Source organism: Camarhynchus parvulus, chromosome 2 (genome assembly GCF_901933205.1).
Source record: "Camarhynchus parvulus chromosome 2, STF_HiC, whole genome shotgun sequence".
Taxonomy (NCBI): Eukaryota; Metazoa; Chordata; class Aves; order Passeriformes; family Thraupidae; genus Camarhynchus; species Camarhynchus parvulus.
The window spans coordinates 138,437,628-138,456,496 of record NC_044572.1 but is presented as its reverse complement, the minus strand read 5'-3'; the positions used below and the strand labels follow the sequence as shown (position 1 = coordinate 138,456,496).

Below are 18,869 nucleotides of genomic sequence, written 5' to 3'. Positions count from 1 at the left end.
CTTTTCTGCTTCCAAAATAAATGCCTGGCTGTAGGCTGGATGATCTGCCAGTGAAGTGACATGTCATTATAGCTCATCACTGATGAACACTTAATTGAACTTTTTCCAACTAGTTTTGATGGTTTGAAAGTTGATAAAAAACAGCATCCAATTCTTTCTTTATTTCTGCAAAGGAAAGAAAAATAAAATACAGTGATGTTGTCTTAGTGCACTGGCATTCTTTTTCTGATGACATTCAGGGGCAGTGAGCTTTGAGGACATCCTGGGGATTCAGACTCAGATCAAACAGATTCCTTGGCCATTCTGTTAATTGTTTTGCAGTTTTCTGGGATAGTCAAATTGGAAATTGGTGCTGCTGACTTTGTGGTTGCTCTGTTTACTGTGTAGATGAAACTTTGGAGGTCTAGACCACAGTCATAATGTTGATCAGATTGTGGTCGTTTATCAGAGTTACTACACTTTCAGGAAATTATGGTTTATCTCGATTGACTTTTTTCTGAAACATTTTGAAACTCGACATACTGCATGTGCTGCAGTAAAGTGTAAACTACTGCAGTTATTATGTTTAAACAGTACATTTACAGCAGCAGATCCAAGCCTGGGGTGCAAATCACTGCACCTGGAGATTGGATGCAGGAGTAAATAGGAATTCAGTCCAAACTGTGTGAGAAGCCCAGTCCTCTGCAGTTAGCTGAGAATGCACCAGTAGATCAAAGTCTGCCTTTTAGTGGCTCTCTGCCAAAAAGTGCTATGAAAACGTCAGCGCACAGACAAATATATAAATGAACATTTCTTGGATTCAGGGGCAGCGCTGACAATGATGGCTTTTTGCTTTACATTCTAAGGAGGTAAAAGTTGTTACAACTGTTCTGATAGAATACCTTTTAATAACATACAGTATTAATACAGTATCTGTTACACTTTATTACTCAAGATATAACTGTTTCCAAAGTGGTAGCTCATAGGCTTTGAGGTTTGTAGATAAATTTGCCTCATTAAAATAGTATGTGGTTAATAGTACTCTTCACAAGGAATGGTGTTTTCCAGTGCTTTACTTTAAAGTAAAGAAAGCAGCTTTAATAGAAACACAAACCCTGCAGATAGTGACAACAGAAATGAGAATTGCTTCAGTATGTGGCTGCAGTGTGTCAACTCCATGATTTAATAAAAAAAACATAATACTGTAGCTGGGACTGTCTCTGAGAAAACAACTAATCACTCTCAAATCTAGAGAGAGGATGAGTAAGGCTGGCAAGTTTTCAAGTGAACTACCTGAAACTGATGGAGGCACACAAAGTATTCTGAATTGGCTTCCTGATTTAGATCTTCTTTCTTTCAAAAACAGGGATTTCACTAGAATGTTCCAGAATACTAAAATAAATGTAGCAAAAATAACACCACAGTTAAGATATTATTTTAGTCTAAGGCAATATAGTTGTTAAATGAAAGTCAGATGAGAAAAGCAAACTTTTTACCAGTAAAAACTGCATTTTAGTTAAAACACCAACTTGTCTATACAATACTTTAGTTTTACCTTTGGTATAGGTATAAGAAATTGTCTGTCTGGTTTTAAATCCCACTAAAAATTGAAGTCAAATGAATCTGTAAATTTGAACTAGTTAAAATGTTTATGTTGGTTCCAAATTAACTGATTTGTTTACCATATCTTCAGAAAACCTTTGGCTGGTTTTATGTTTTTTTAACTAGACCTTTGTTTTTCACCCTCAAACTTCAGTTTTTGTCCCATGGACCTTAAAAGAGCACTCTTCTAGAGAGAAAATTGATAACCTTTTTCAGAGATGTATAATTTGAAAATTCTGGTTCTTTAGACTAATTACAGGACGTGGCATTCTGGAAACCTGAAATCATTTATGCTTGGTAACTTTTTCTGTGTACTTTGTTGGTGGTTCAACAGATGCATAAACACAGCATTAAATTAAAAAATAGTGTCTTGGACGTTTCCAGAGTAACACTAAAAAGAAAAGAAGAAATAAGGAAAACCAGGGTAATTTTGAAACTGTTTTTATGGTGTTTTCCATTTTCTGAATGTTTTCTCTTTAGAGAAAATGCTAACCAGAGCTGCAGGTCAGCTGCTCTGCAAAGAGAGTGCATTACCTTTCTCATTGGTGAGCTTTCTTTGGCTTCTGGGGGAGACACGTGAAGTGCTTCTGCACTTGTATCAATGTCCCCCTCTTCCCAGAGCCTGTCCCTGTCAGGTGCTGCAGCACCAGCCTGTCCTCAGGACCATGGGCCTCAGACTTTGCTATGATTTGTGAACTTGTCTTCTCTTTCTCTGATGTTTCAGTAAATTAGGGTGCAAATGGGGCGATTTCAAACAAGTGTCAATTTGTAAAAATCCTGTATCAGCCAGCAGCTGTTTTACATTTGTTGGCCATGCAAAGAAACATAGGCTGTAAGTTTGTGGCATCCCACTCTCTTCACACAAAATCAGAAGCATAGGAGGGACCATATGAAAGGTCTCACAAAAGCCTGTTGGCATGTTAAAGTCTCAAGTTACAGGTTTTCATACTGTGAAAGTTCAAAAACAAAATATGAGAAAAATAGGTGAAACGCTCTACCCAACAATATAGTTCAATGTTAATGCACCAAGGAGCACTAAAACTTAAGTGAACAGGGTGTTAAAATTATCTGACAGCAATTTGTATTATGACACCGGATGTTACTTTGAAGCTTATCAGGATCCACAGCCCTTTAATTTACAAGATCTGTGTTTTCATATTTTATTCTCATGACATCTACAGCATTTGTATTTGTCCCTGGGGCAAATGGTACACAAATATTCTGATCTTTCTGCCATGGGATCATAACCCTGTCTTAATTTTAAGCACCTACACAGCTAATTGGAACACCACAAACCCAACAATTACATTGGAATCTCCACATCCTAAACAGGAGGAGATCCATGTGGACAGACACATGTATGTGCATTTTCTTCCAAAGAATGCTACTAACCACTTCAGAAGGAGCTCCTAGGCTGACCCTCCGCTTATTTTGTGTTTGTGTATTTTGTGAAACCCAGGTTTCAGTCCTGCTCTCTGTGCCAGGAAGAAGTGGGTTCCCTGCAGGAAGAGGGAGTGCGCTGTGCCTCTTTGCATCAGTCCTTCTTCCCCTGTTTATAAAAGGATGATTATACTGCCCCGTGAGACAATTTCTATTTAGCCTTATTCTCCTTAACTACACTTGTCGTGTTCCTGGCATAGGCTTTAAGTAGGAAGAAAAAAAGGTTCTGTAGGTTCAACACTGAATTTTATGCATGGAGATCTGTAACATTTTTGATGGAGCTTTTATAGGTTTGTCCATTTTGGCACACAATTGAGTTTAGTAGATTGTGATCAATCTTTTGGAGCCATCATCCAGGATCAATATATTTGATTCTTGATTTCAAAGCACTCTTTAACAGTAGGAGGAAATTTTCTGGATAGCTTTTATTTTTGCATTTAAAAACCCAAGAGACTTGAGTCACTATTGTGACTCTATGAAGAAATGGTGTGTGTACTCCTATTGCTGGCTCGGTAGAAGCAGATTTTTGTAATGTCATTATTTCATTTCTTACTGATGTCTTTTCCATATCACCAATGTTTACTGCCTTCTTAAGTGTCAGTAGCCCTTGAATTGCAGTTGGATCCCATTTCTCTCTTTCCTGAAGATCTTCTTGCCTCTCTAGGTGGTCACCACCACCCCTTTGGTCTTGTTAGTTTCAACTACTTTTGTATTTGCTCCCTAACTTACCCCAGACACTGGTGTTTAAATGCTTTAACAAACAGATTTCTTGAATAACACACCTGAAATAAGTAATGAGGTGAAAATACAGAGTGTTGCCTTAGCAGAGCTGGTAGTTCAGTAAAGTGCAGGAAATTAGCACAAGTGGCAGGTCATGTAACAGAGTCAGGAGAGTCTGTTTGGTTGCATCCTCCATCTTCACTTGACACTACTGCTACATCATCTCTGCAGACTTTAACCAGTGTTTTTATACCAGTTCTGGTTAAAATTTTTTAAGCTCAGAGGCTTAGCTTCAGTTTGAGGTTGTTACAAATGTAGTGTCTAGACTTACAGGTTTAGTTTCCATACAAAAATAAGTCCACAATTTGGAATCAATGGAGCTGAGAAGTTTCAAGAGTTTGTGTCATGTTGTGTGGGTTTTTTCTTCTATTTGAAGTTAGTTTGATTTTGCCATGTGTATATTAATGTATCATGTGCATGTAGCTTGAGAACATATGAGAATGTCTTCAGTACTTTAGGTCATCTTTTGTACATTTTCCATACAGCCAGCCAGTGGTCTTCAGGCTTTTTGCCAAGACCTTTATTTCTGTGTTTCTGGCAGCTCTGTTTGTGTCACTGCCGCAGTTCACCTGTAACTACTGCAGCTTATTTTAACAGCATCAAATACTGCCTGCTTTGGTTTTCTGAGATACAGCCTCCACCCTTTCCTTTTCTAATGCCCTGAGCCAGATATACTCCTTTTTTCACCATTGTGTCATCTGTTTAATAGCTGGTTTTGTATTCTTGCAGCTGCTAAATAAAGTTGTCTAAACAGTGAATGCTTTGGAGGAAGGAGCTCAGGTTATGGGGATAGGTTTAGGTATTGGAGGAATTCCTTTTAAAAATACAGTTGGAAATAGTTACATAGTAAGGCAGTCTTGTACCTTTTTGCATCAAATGCAGTACACTTGCACACTTGTCTTCATTGTTGAGAATAACACCAGACAATGTAAAAAATTGTAGTAGGTATGCATTAAAGTCAGCAAGTGGAAATTGAAATTGGTGTGCATCTCCTCTACCTGCCATAAGATACATAAAAAAGTAAAGTTGTGAGTTCTAACAATAAATTTTTGCATTGGTAACGTGAGCTTACTGCTGCTTAGTTCTGATTAAATAAAATTTAAAGCCTTTTAACATACTTTTATATTAGAGATGTAAATTTCAAGTTTACAGGAAACTATTGTACTTCAAACTAGCCTCCTTCATAACCTCAACAGAATTTTATATTGCACCATATTCCTCTCTTGTGGTTAAGACCAAACATATTTCTAGAAAGACATCATTTTGCTCCTTATGACTTCAAGCAGTGGAAATTCCACTATGTCCCATAGTAAGTTATTGACTATCCTCACTACAAAAAAGAAAAATTGTTTCTATTCTGACTTCTAAACGCTTTATATAGATGTAGATTTTGTTTTTCCAAACATATTTTTAAACAAACAAAACCCAGAACAGCTGTACATATATGTATGCATATATATAGGAAAATCTAGAATTTTTCCTATATATATGCAGGATTGAATCAGTCCTCAGTCTTTCAGGTGAGGCTAGAAAGATTGCATGGAAATTGTTCTCAATACTTGCTTTTCATAGTACAGGGAGCTGTCTCTTTAGACTTCCAGGAATCATTACCACAGACAAATCATTCTTGCCTTTAGAGTTACACAACCAACCAACAAAAAGATGTACTGGGAAATAAATGTGTTTTCAAATATACAGAAAAAGATAATTGCACAGGAACATCAAATAACATCATTTCTTCTTATTTAATTGGGATATTTTCACCAATAACTGGATGGGAAAAAGCCCCATATTTAAAGTAGCAATGAAGAAAATCTCTTGTAAGTAATACGTAGAGGATTAGTTGCCTTCAAAAATCTGCTGGTGCTTTTCTACATTTATCTAGTTTTTAAATCACCCTTGCAATGTGAGTGATTTGATTAAATTTCTGACTAAAGGAATCTGAGTGTTCCTACCTTCCAAGTGTTTCCACTCTTCAACAAAGGTATCCTTAGAGTAATGCCCTTTAATCTCTACTACTGGAGCTATTGCAGTCTGTCTGAAATAATGAAATATTAAATTAGTCAAAGAGAGAATGAAAAAGTCATTCCTGAATTGAGATGTCATGGATCATATCTCCTTCTCAGGTTCAGATACCAGGCCTGCTCAGTATATAACTAGTTCTAGTGTACTTGTGAAATATATAGTGATAAAGATGGTATAATTATCTTTATTGGGATTTGGTTGTGTTTAAGAAAAAAACCCTTGTATAATCTTTGAAATAGGCTAAATTGGTTGCAAGAGGCAATTTTTAGAAAAATCAGTTTAGTTTTCCACTATCAAAAGGTTTGTATGTTCTTGCAGGGAGCTTTACCTCCCAACTAAAAAGTTCACATCCCAAAAATGCATTTTATTATGCCTGTCTTGGCACTTTATATGAGAATTTCCACAAGCAGTTATATTTGCATTATTCAATGGCGTTCCTACTCTATTTAAAAATGAATTTCAGGAAGCTAGTATGACTTAAAGTTTCTTAGAGCTCTTTACAGTTCCTGATTGTCTGGGATACTTTTATGCTATTGAGGAAGGAAGGACCATCTCTAAAAATTGTTAGTAGTGTGAGAACTTGAATGGCATGTTCAGAACCTTCTCTGAAGCTAAATGGTGCAAGCATTGTAACAGATTCCATGGTTTTATGTTTAAATGATAATGTAGGTTTTATGTAATATTTCAGAATTCTTTATGTTTGGAAACAATGCAAGTTTAACATTTGCTAATCCCACTGTATCCATTCTTTCAGGTAAGGAACAATCTTCGGGGGAGATAAACATGCACCCTGTCTCAGCAGCTCCACTCTCTGTGTTCAGTAAAGAATCCAACTCCTCAAAACATAGCGACCACCATCACCATCACCACCATGAGCACAAGAAAAAGAAGAAGAAACACAAGCATAAGCATAAACATAAACATAAACATGATACTAAAGAAAAGGAAAAGGATCCTTTTGTTTTCTCAAACAGTCCAGCCAGTGCACGATCAATCCGTTCCCCATCACTTTCAGACTGATACTGATGGCTTCTGGAGTTCAACTTGAAATACTCTTGGAGTGGTTAGAAGGATGTACATAACTATAGCTTCTATCTTTTTTTATGGAACTAAGAATATATGAATTGTCTTGGCAATTCAGAAGCTCTGCCACCTTTGAAGCCTTCTTTTTGCATGTGTGGTTGTTGAAATCTGATTCAAAAAATATGGTTTATGATTCTGACTCATTTTGTATTTCACTGTTCTCCACACCTCCCACTCTTTTTTCCATTTTAAACAAAGAAAACAGCCCTTTATGTAAGGGCCCCATGTCCACTGGCAACCCCCTGCACATCACGCTTACCATGTGTATTGCCAGAATCAATTATGGTTTAATCCTTTGAAGAATGTTAGAGGCAGAGTTTTAAGCAGAAGCCAATTGCCAAGCCTTTGGTGACAGACTGTTTCCAGAGCAGTATTGTATAACTAAGTGTAGATCTCAAAAGATAGGGATTTTCTTTAGTCTTCAGCTGACCTGTTTCTTGCTTTAACCATTGCAGCGTAATGTCAGACTTCTAAAAGAACAACAGTATGTAGAACATTTGCATTTTTCAGATACTAAAACTCTTGAAAAATTCCAGGCTGCTTTTAAGCTGGTGGTATTTATTATGGATATGAGCCTTTTAATATGATTAAACTCTGCAATTGTTTTTGGAATTTTAGCAAAATGCATAATGCATGTTTTGTCCTGTAATCAGGCTTTTAAAAATTCAATAAAGTTTGCGAATTATTTTGACAGAGGCAGGATTTTTTTCTTTAAGCTTACATTGGAATATGTTTTTGAAAGATGCTTGCTAAAATTTTAAAAATTCTGAAAAGTTTAAAAATTAAAATATTGAGAAATACATATTTCTTCCTCCTGACGGGTGGTTTGTTTGAAAACAAGATCAGCTCATGAATCCACAGGAGAAATATATCAGATTAAACTAGGTCTGGGAATTGAAATGATGGATGCATTTAAATTTCTTTAGCTGTGTTTTATGCAGTGTACTGTTTACACCTAGGAAGTGTTTTATTTAAAAACTTAATTTTAAAAAAGTTTTAATAATAGAGATAAATAATCTCTGCTACTTTTTATCTCTTCTCTTTATATGTGTAGAGGCAGTGTTTTATTTCCATATACTGGTTAGCTTCTGTTGCCCAGAGTTCACATAGTGTTCTATAACATGGTTGTATTTGGGTTAAATATTTTTTTATCAATTTTCACAAATTTTCATGAGAGACTGATTCTTCTTAGAGCAAAGAGAGAAAGTTCAAGAGGGACCCAATAAGACTTTTTTTAAGCCATATTCTGTTTCATGAAAGTTAATAAATACTTTTATATTCTATACCTGCTGGTGAATCCTGTAGTTCTTGGAATAAAAAGTTATCTGTAGGCTAGAAAGATGATAGGCTCAGGTACTTTGTAATATGCACATTCTTACTTTGTTATTCAAACACCACATCCTTTTAATAGTGCACAGATAGTTGTGCTAATTGTTGCCCTTGGAACCCATTTGGGCTGGATTCTGACACAACAGGCCTGGGCAGCCCTGCAGCCTCTCCTGATCTGCTGCTTTGCCAAGTCAAGGGAAGCCCTCCTGGGTTTCCTTTTAGCAGTAACTGGGAGCTCCTGGAGCTTAGGTGAGCTGAATGTGCAAGAGGAGCCCCTAAGCATGGGTTGGATGAGGTGCTGAGCATGTTTTGGGTACTCACCATGTGTGCAGCTCAGCTCACTCCTTGTGAGACAGCAAGTCATAGCTCAATGGAAATATTCTGAGGTGTTTTTCCCTTGGCTAAGCAGTGATGTAACAGTGCCAGGGGTGTTTGTGGGAGACCTGGGCTAATAAGCAATGAAAGCTGGCATTGTTTGGGAGATTGAAGGCAGATGCATTTATGTTTTAAAAATGAGGTCATAGATAATTTATAGTGGTGTAGTTTCTACTTTCAGAGATGTGGATTTACACTCTTAGGCTGAGAGAAAAAGTATTGTTCAGTGATACACAGAACTGAGGCAGAGCTGTAGCACAGGAATTCTGCCATCAGAGGTTTTGCTGTATGACTAATTGAACTATTAAATACATGCTGAGACAATATGGTGAAGATACTGCCAACAGAAAATTGGAAGGTAGAAGAGGGAGGGGGAGAATCTAAAAAAACTTTTTCTAATGCAGTTTCTGAGGTTACATCGTGTGCCTGGTTCAGAATATCCATTAGTGTATTTGATGGAATACCAAGTTTGAGGTCTGCAGGTGGTGCAACGTGGACAGGCTATGTTCACAAACTGGTAAGTGTGCTCAGAAATCAGAATAATTTGGCAGATTGCACAGGTGATTCAAAAAAAGCAAACTGGAATTCAGAAGGAATTAATGTGAAATACTGAACTCCAGGGAAAAGGAAGTGCATGAAAGCAAGCCATTCTGCCCATCTAGTGTGCTGCAGTGAAAAAAAGCATCTGCTTGCACAGAGGTGAGCAGTTTGATACTATTGCAAAAGTAAAAGTCACTTAAGGATTAACAGGAATTTTTCAATATAAGGTATGAAAGTAATTGTTCTATTGAGTGCCAGTGATTTGGGGCAAAATATTTCAAGAAATAAGGGGGCAGATGAAAACAAGAGGTAACATTGCATATAAGGAAATACATAAACAGAACTGAGTATTCCTGATCGAGAACAAATTAAGTCTGAGGGAGGAACTCGCCCTTCACATACCTAAAATATTGCTACAACAAAAAGTATTTATCAGTTGTTATATTTCCCTTGGGAAGGGAGGTATTACCTTTATTCACAAGAAAAAATATTTTTGTTGAATATTAAGATAAAAAGCATTCCGACAGGCACCCAATGATAATGTGAAAACTCATTTCTTGTAGGCTTTAAAGCAGCAGATTGGCAAAAGTTTGGAGGGGATGTTTATGGGATGCTTCACCCTGCTGCAGTGCAGGGACCTCACTGCTATGGTTGTTTTCGTGGTTTCTTTAATCTTCCATTTTTGTCAGTGAAGTTCTTGTGGTGCCTCCCTGGATGTGACCAGCACTTGCAGAAGGCTTAGGAAACTGAGGTCTTTGCTCTTACCAATTGTGGTTTAGCTTGTTTTTCTTCTGCTGAAAAATTGATGACTATTTCAAAGTTAAAACCTGGTACTGATTCAAGTTAAAATTTGATATTTGGATGGTGGATTAATCTTTCTGTTCTCTCCACCTTCAAACTTCATAGGTTGCCTGTAACCTATGCAGTTGCTTTTGATCTGATCTGGGTTCTCATTTTTGGTTAAACTCCTGCTTTATAGTGCACTCTTCTTAAAAGAAAAAATATTCTAAGTGGGATGTTAACAAAATACTGCAAGAATGCACATTACACATATGAGTAGAAATTAATGTGTTGTTGAAAATAAGCAAAGCAGTCAAAGTCTGGAGAATTTATTTCAGTATATTTCAGCTTTTAACATGAATTCCTTTATTTTGTTCAATAGGAACATTAGAACACACATAAGTGTAATGCTAAAATACCTGTTTGTGTTCCTAATGCAGACTTCTCATTGGGTTTTTTCTTTATTTCTCAGTATAATTATAGAATAAAATGTCCACAAAGTTAGTACTGCATCTCTTAAATTTGTAGGCATGCTGAAGCATCTGATGAGGATGTAGCTCCTCTTCTTAGATGTCCGAGTAAGCAGGATTTTCAGGAGTGTCCCCCTGTTGTGGAGGGAGGGACAACAGGATGCTGAAACCTGCAGGGAGTCCTTGGGTGAGCTCAAAACATCTCTGTATCAATAAACTCTGCTGTCCATAAAGCACTCAAGCTGACATGAGGGCTCCTATCAAGGAAAATTATTTCAGCCTTTGGGAATATAAGAGCTTCTTAGTTTTAGTTGATATCATATTCATAGAAATAGAATTTTTCAAATTCTAATACTGAAATATTGAGTCATGTCATTATTTTCAGTTCTTTATGATAGTTTATTCTCAGAACTTAAGAACCCAGATTTTAATGGAGCATCAGTATTCAACAGCAGCCCTTAAAATACACAAGGTAAGTAAAAATGTTTTAGATGAGATTGAAATACTTTTGTATATTTCAATTTTTATATATTCATTAAAATATATATTCTAAAATATATGTTTACTTTCTAATTTTATAATTTTGAATGACAATAATATATGAGTGTTTGCATATGAATTAAGTCACAACAGCTAATATGTAAAGTTGCATCATTCCATAGTCATCTGATACCATAAATATACATATTCTAGACACATTTCTAAGGCTTTCTTTTACTATTATTTTTGCCCTGATAAATCTACAATGTTAGCAGTCTTTGTAGATGTAGAAGAGTCAGGATTTCATTTGAACCACTTTGCATTTTACTGAAAAATTCTTCAGTTAGTATGGTGCTTAGGTTGTGGTAACCACCATAAAGTGACAGAGCAAATGAAAGCATATTTAGCTGGATTTCCTTAATCTCTGAATGAAAGTGAATCTATGTGGGTATGCTTTGGGCTGGTTTAACAGCTTGTCCCTCCTGTAGCAAGAAGTTCTTTTTCCCCCACAGCTCCTGACCCCACAGCCACATGTAGGATTTTTTTGCTAACTGGGCTCTTCTGTGGCCTGATAACAGCTCTCTAACCCATGAATAAAATTGGGGTTATTCTTGCACTGTTGGTGAGCTGAAACTTTTGGGCAGAGGCTGAGTAGGCAGCAAGGCTTATGGCTGGCTTGTGAAGTCAAGGGTGGAGTGGGAAGAGGGAGGGAGGGAGGCGTGAGCAGGAACAAAACCCTCTTTGGCAGCAGCAGCCAGTTCATTTGGCTCTACTGCTTCTTGGGACTTTGCTCCAAGAAAATCATACAATGGGGAGAATTCAAGTTTTCACATCTGTGCCTCTTTGGGAGTCTTAATTTTGTCATGAATTGGTTGAGTGATTGTTTTGATTCAGATTCATTTTGGACATTTTGGAAGGCTGGAGTGAGATGAGCTTATGACTGGCAGTTACTTTTTTTATTTTCTGTGTTTAAAAAAATTGGTCTCAATAATAGAGTGGAAAAGAAATTCACTTCAGAAATTACTCCAAAAGTCATTTCAGGTCAAATAGAGGTTTTTTAATTACTTTTGTTGTTATTATTAGTAGTAGTCATAAAAATAATCATAATAATAATGTATTTTTCTTTTATCCACAGAATTGAATTTCACCAGAGTTAATCCGAAGCAATTCATTCTGAAAATGCATTTTCATTTTCAAATTATTCCTATGTTTTGTAAATAAAGCACACTGTGAAGTGTAAGTAGCTGGTTAAATCTCTAAATTTAAAAATTCCCTGAAAAAATGCAGAGTTTGAAAATGGAGTACAAATGAAAGCATATTGCAAGACCTGATTGATTCTTCCTCTTTTCAAAACCATATTTCTGGGGAAAAAAAGTCTCTTTTGAAACTTACATGTTTTGTAGCTCATTCCCCACCCAGGAGCTGAATCAAAGCATATGAGGGAAGAAGGTTTCTTAGAAGTTTTGAAACTATTTGACTACAACTTTTCAAGCTGATACAGAGCTCAAGGAAGTTTTCACAATGCTAGTTTTAGTCACTTAATTCCTAGTTTTTCTGTACAGTGAAAAACTTGAGATGGGGAGGAAGAGAAGGGTCTGGGGTGGTCTGTTACCTCAGGGAAGAGAGGCTTGGTGAGATTAAAGGTCTCCCATCAGCTCTGTCACTGAGCAGAAGCTCCTGAGGCAGCTTCTGCTGCTTTTTGGTATCACTGCTGCTGTGATCACTTGTTTTCCTCTACTGGAGCTGCTGCTGTCATCACTTGTTTTCCTCTATACTGTTTCTTTGCCTTCAAGTCTTCTTCCAGTTTATAGATGTAATCGATGTCAGAGGGATGTCCAAGCTTCCAGAGTTTAAGCTGCTTAGGAGCAGCTATCCTACACTTGAGGGTTTGAGTCTTGTCATGGCTTTTCATGGTCTGTTCCCAGCTCTGTGGCCAGCAGGCTGCTACAGCTTATTTCTCCTCTCTGAGAACCAAACACAGACATTCCTTGTCCCTTGTGGACATTTTACAATTCCGGAGTCTGTGCAAGCATCTTGCTTGTGTTTGGAGCAGAATGTATAAAAAAATGCTTTTCCATCTCAAATGTCATTTATAATGTTGGAAGTCTTATGTTTGTTACTGAGTAGTTGACTAATTTCAAAATACTGAACACTTTCTGTTGCTTTTATTTTGAGAGTTAGATTTTTATAGAGACATATTTTTTATAGCACTGAAAATCTTCCAGATGCTCTATGAAACACTCAGCACTTAATAAGTAGGATTAAGACAGAAAGGAGGAGAGAGAACAAAAGCTTTTTGTACATCTCTTCATGGAAGAGAAATACAATTACACTGTAGGAGAACTGATAAAGGGCTTCAAGGAATTGGCTGTTGACTATGGCTATGATGAAGAGCTATGAAAGCCTCAGAGTAAAATAGTGTGGAGAGGGCAGCTGATAACAGTACTCTTTCTGCAAAAAGTTAAAAATTTTAATTTGAGATAAAATAATTTGTGAAATGAAAACAAGAAAGTGGTAATGTCTATAGCGTACAACAGCTGCTTAATTTTTGACCATTGTCCTTGAGTGCTGTATTTCTTAACTGAGAACCTAGCAAGAGCCCCATTTGTTTTACAGAGTCAGGCAGAACATCATGACTTTGTATCTGTCATCCAACACAATCTAACAGCTTGGAGGTTCACTTTTCATTTTCCTTTAGTGATTTGTGCTATCAGGAATAGAGAAAGCTTCTAAATACATGATTTACAGCTGTTTTACAAAAATCAAATATACTTTGAACCTGATTTACCTGTTCTGTAATAATGTATGTAATGTGTACTTGGGCTGCACAGAAACACAGTTGGAAATCAGTCTTTGAGCTGTATGTTTGTCAGTATGTGTTTCTGATTGTGGCTGTGAGTTGAGGCAATGACTTGTACCTTTCCCTAGAGTCTGAGATTATTTTGGGTAATCGGTGCCACCATTTGAAGCAGATATTGTAATGCCATTGAGAGCCCCTTGCACCTTCCTCAGTTTGAGTGCCAGTTTTTCTCATTCATCCACCTTTCTTGTACTTAAATATGATGGAGGATTCACCCAAGGATGATGGGAGGATTCAGTCTGGGCAGATTTTCAGGCTGAGGTGATCCTGCTCCATGTGCTGGGCTCCTGAAGAAACTCCTGGCAGTTACTTCTCTGCTACAGAAAAGAGGGAAGCTGTAAATCCTAGAGTGTTTTTTGGTAACTAATATTTAATGTAAAGATGAATTAGTATAAAGCATCCACAATGCTATTACTGTTAAAAGAAGGTGGTGAGTTGTTGCATGTGTAATACTTAATGTTCTTGGGCCTTTGACATTCATTGGAGGGACATGACCATCCCAGCTTTTTGGATCCCAGTATAATTCAGAATTTTTTAGTTTCTTTTTGTATCTGCAGAGTTCATCTCTGTGAAGGTAGCATCCCGTCTTCCTTCAAATTACTGCTCAGGTCTTCTATTTACGTACTAATAACTTCTCTGCCCTTTCAGGGGGGCAAAAAAGCACTTTCAGGCACCTGAGCTGCAGTCACAAGTTCCAGGACTTTTTCTCCAGCACACCTTCTGCATTGTGACTGAAATGTTCATCAACCACACAAATGAGCTGTTTTGGACATTTCATGTGGCAGCAGGTGCTGTACCAGCACCTTGCCAGGCAAGGAGGGGATGGGCTGGAAGGTGAGCCACTGTGTACCTCTCACAAGCTGAGTACACTGCACGGATAAGGCCACCTCGCACCCCATCAACTCTCAAGCTCCTCTTCTCCCCAGCCCCATCCCCCTGCTCTTTTGTCTCCCCTCTTCTTTCTCTCCATTTTCTTTTCCTCTGCTATTGTTTCACAATTCCTCAGCTCAGACATGACTTCAAACCTCATTGTGATGGAGAGCTGAACCAAAAGATGGGAGTATGTTTATGCATAGGCCATCAGTACATGCCACCAAACAGTCTCTCATGGCCTTGAGACCCTTACAGAGGTGGTAATATCTGCACATGCAGTGTGCAGGTGGAGGCACTCTGCTCATTTGCCACTGTCTACTCCCCAGACTTCTTGTTTTGCTTTTACAGAAGTTTTCACTGTCTCTAGTGTTTTCTACAGCCCAGATGGATGCAGTGTTCTGCCCTCGGCACAGCTCTGGGGTGCTGGAGTGACTGGGGACAGGGAGCAGCACCAGTGCCTGGCATGTCTCTGCTTTCTGGACTGGGGGTCATGCTGGTGCTCCAGCAGCAATCAGAGATCTGTTTGATCAAAATACAGGCAGCAATTCACCTCCACATACTGCTCATGTCCAGCACTGTTTACTGGCTGGCCAGGGAACAGGTGACTGAGCAGCATTTTCAGCCTAGAGGAAAATAGGTAATTTTATTTAGGATTGGGTATTTTTTCCTTTTTGGAAGGCTACTCTGTTAAACATCTTAAGCATACGAAATTGACCTGATCATGTACTGTGTCCTTTCCATTCAGAGACTGTAGATTTCCTTCTATATATGTAAATAGATAACATTTATTCTGAATAATTGCAGGATTTCTATATAAATTGACTTTATATGGCACTGATCATGCCCCTCTGGATTAATAATGCTCATACTAAGGTTTGATTCTGAAATATAGCAAAACCTTAGAAAGGCATAGGGAAATGAGAGGCCCCATTGTGAGCTAATGACCTCTGTGAATGAACCAACATGTCAGCACTGTAAAATGAGATGCACTTAATAGCTTTTCACAATGGATGCTTGTATACGATACACATCAGCGTACTGTGAAGTGGCTTGTTATGATAAGACCATAATATAGAACTTTTCTGTTGAAATGGTTCTCTCTCCCTACTTCTTGGGAAATATTTGTTCAAATAAATATGTGGGTTAGTGAGGCAACAGATAGTTATTTGTCTCTCAAGTGTGAGTAATGTAATATGAACAAGCATTAATGACCTAACTCTTTAATTCAACAGGAGATCCTTATTTTTCTTACACGCTAGCTTGTTTCTTAATATTTTGGAATCCATTGCTCAGTGTGTGTTGTGTGTTCCCAGGGGAGCTGAGAACAAGTTACAAGCTCTGGATTAACTCTCAGTTTTGCTCAACTTTATTATCTCTTGACTCTCTCTGGGGCTTCTTCAACTCAATGGCTGGCAACCATGTGTATCTGCTCCCTGCATCATGCACTAACATCTGCCTGAAATACTGAAAGACTCACATTTTTCAGTGGACGTGAGAGGCAAAACTGGCCAAACCATTCACCCGATTTAGAAGTCCTTGCCTGATTTCCAGAGGAGACTCCAGCATGGCAAAACCAAAGCCCTGTGAATTTCTGTGAGTTTGCACCTTGATACAAGGCTCAAGCAGTTCACATAATCACTGCCACCAGGGCAGAGGCAGCAGAAGTGAGGGAGCTAAGCAAATGGATCAAGAACTGTGAAAGGGAGTCAGTGACAGACCATAAAATCAAAGGAAAATCTGAGAGGCAATAGCAACAAGGAAGAAAAGCAGGGCATCAAGGAACAACTGGCAAAGATGACTAGACAGAATAATTTAGAGCCACGACCCACTGGGTTGTAGCCAGAGATTCAGGAGTCTCACTGCTCCTGGCCAACAGGTTTCATATCCATTTGCTTAAAGCATGTGTTTTATTCCTCTGTAGGTGTGAGTTACCAAAGGGACAACAGCCTACAACAGCTGTGGCTGCCAATCTCTTACCTCATGCAAGCCAGACCTGTTCCTCTTGAACCATGAAGGAGGCAGCACATCACCAGCACACTAGGAATTGCTCTTCTTTGAATTCAGTCTTTTAAAATAATTTTTAAAAAAACAAGCCACAGAGAAGTCTCTTTGGAGAATATGAATAAGGTCCATTTGAATGGGCATAAGACCATCTGGTCAACTTTACACAGTACCTTGGCATTCAAGTACAATGAGACAATCTCAACACAGTGTCTGAGTGGGGAATGGGGCTGCAGGAGAAATCTGGTCATGCTCAGATCAGCTCAGTCTTTTTCTGGAGAGCTGGATCCTGTTTCTGTGTCTCCATAGACAGAATTATTATGAGATGCTGCCAGGTCTTGTCAGCTATAACTTTTAGAAAATGTTGGTTTTTAACTTCTCTGTTCAGCACTCAGCAGAGCCCAGCTCTGATTAGGAGAACTGCTGAGTCTTGATGGTTCATGTGAAGGTAACAAGTCTGTGCTGCACACATCCAGTACAGCCAGTCTCCAGTACTGCCTATTACAGACTGTAGTAGTAATGCTTTATAAAGCTGTGCATTCTTGAAATTGGCATTCTTGAAGTCTTAAGATAGGCTCTTAAATGTAATAGAAATGGTTTGTTAATGTCCCTGTCTCTTATTTGCAAGTGGTGCTGCCTTTATCTGAAAGGAGTGCTGTCAAGATATTTTAGTAGCTGCTTGGACACCACTGCAAGGACATTTTTTGATCATCTTGTCCATAGAGAAGCTTTGAACGGTGCTCCACAATAAAGAAGTCAGGAATTTGTATGCAGTGACTGGGCTGAGCTGCTACGCTGCTGTCAGTATCACTGGCAGCACCTGGCAGATCCAGCTGGTCCTACAGCCCTGATGTGCAGCTCTGTAGCACATCAGCAAGGGTGTGTTCTGTGCCCCTTTCTTCTCAGCAGCATTTAGCACTGAGAGCAAGCTGATTCAACATTTCTGATCTGGAACAGCTCTCTGCCTGTGTTTGCTGAGTGGTGTTCATGTGGAAAGCAGATGAAGCAAGGGTGTAAGAACATCTGTTTGTTGCTGTGACTGATGTTGCCTTAAGCAAGGATCTACAGCACCAAGACCTGTACAGAAAGCACCTGAACAGGACATATATGAGCCAGAGCAACAGTCATGAATCTGTGTCTGACCACAGGACAGACTGAGTGGCAGTGGAAATCTGTCCTAGTCTGAGTGAACTAGAGTACACTTTGGGAGATGTATTTGAAATTTAGGTGATAATGCTGATACCCTAAGAGCATGTTAAAGCTGGCTGTTGCAGAGATATGAATATGCTAAAAAGTGCAGGAGAATTGTGGGCCTACATTGGATGTCTTCTGCAACACAGAATTGGTTGCCATCTTGATCAGGTCCTCGGTAGCAGAGAAGCACAAAACCAGCTGGGAGCTCCTTCTGCATTAGGCAGGAGGTTTTCCCTCAGCCGCACTTCAAGCTCCCTTCAGCCTTGTGCTGCTTGTGGAACACTGTGTGGTTTCTCAGTACTTGATCACTGTTTGTATTTGACAGGTGACCTTCGAGACAAGTCAGTGCCTACTTGCCATCCCTTGTTAACTCTGCCTGGTTTAGGGTCATTGTAAAACTTTAGATGGACTTTTGGTGAATATAACTGGTTTTCTCTTTGGACAACATTCCAAATTTAGCACATCTTCTCCAAAGCTTAGCATAGCACTTTCCTGGAGCTGCATCAAATCCCAGCACTCAGTGTTTAAAACTCAGTGTTAATGGCTGTTGGAGATGATGTTGTAATAGCCTCTGTCACACTTTGAGTGATGGTCTTGTTTTCTTTAAATCTCTCTTACCATCTTGGAGATATCAAGTTTTGGAATCAAACACTGACTTTAATGCAGGAATGTTCCCCATGGGCCCTGATGTTTTATCCAAGAGTCCCAAACTTTGTATACAATTGCTGCTGTTGATTTCCAGTCTAGGGGACTGTCTCAAACTCCCTCCCAAGTTTGGTGTCACCAAAAAAGCTCAGATCTCTTTGCAGGTATTCAGAAAGAAGGGCTGGGTCTTAGGAGATCATCTGAGTTTGTAGACACTGGAAGAACCCTTGATTAGTGGCTCTTGAGCAGAAGATTTATTAAGTGATTTTATATATTCTATTCCTTTTCGAGTGACTGAATGCATCTCTTGACAAAATGAGACATCCCTTTTCTGCTTCTCTCCATTCTGCACAGTTCATGCTCCCCGGAGATGGGAGGAGTTCCTTCAATGAAATACAAACCAAAAAGTCAAG

General features: G+C 38.6%; 1 protein-coding gene across 2 annotated transcripts in view; it reads left to right on the top strand.

The window, feature by feature from the left end:
* The window catches only part of TAF2 (TATA-box binding protein associated factor 2), a 60,862-nt gene extending 52,673 nt beyond the window's left edge, over positions 1 to 8,189 (top strand). Inside the window, exon 26 of one of the 2 annotated variants that reach the window (XM_030965194.1) lies at positions 6,581 to 8,189. In XM_030965194.1, the coding sequence (XP_030821054.1) occupies positions 6,581 to 6,846 (266 nt within the window). In that variant the 3' untranslated portion in view covers positions 6,847 to 8,189. The remainder of the gene's footprint in view (positions 1 to 6,580) is intronic. The other variant, XM_030965202.1, reaches the window with a different exon arrangement.
* The last annotated feature ends 10,680 nt before the right edge of the window (positions 8,190 to 18,869 follow it).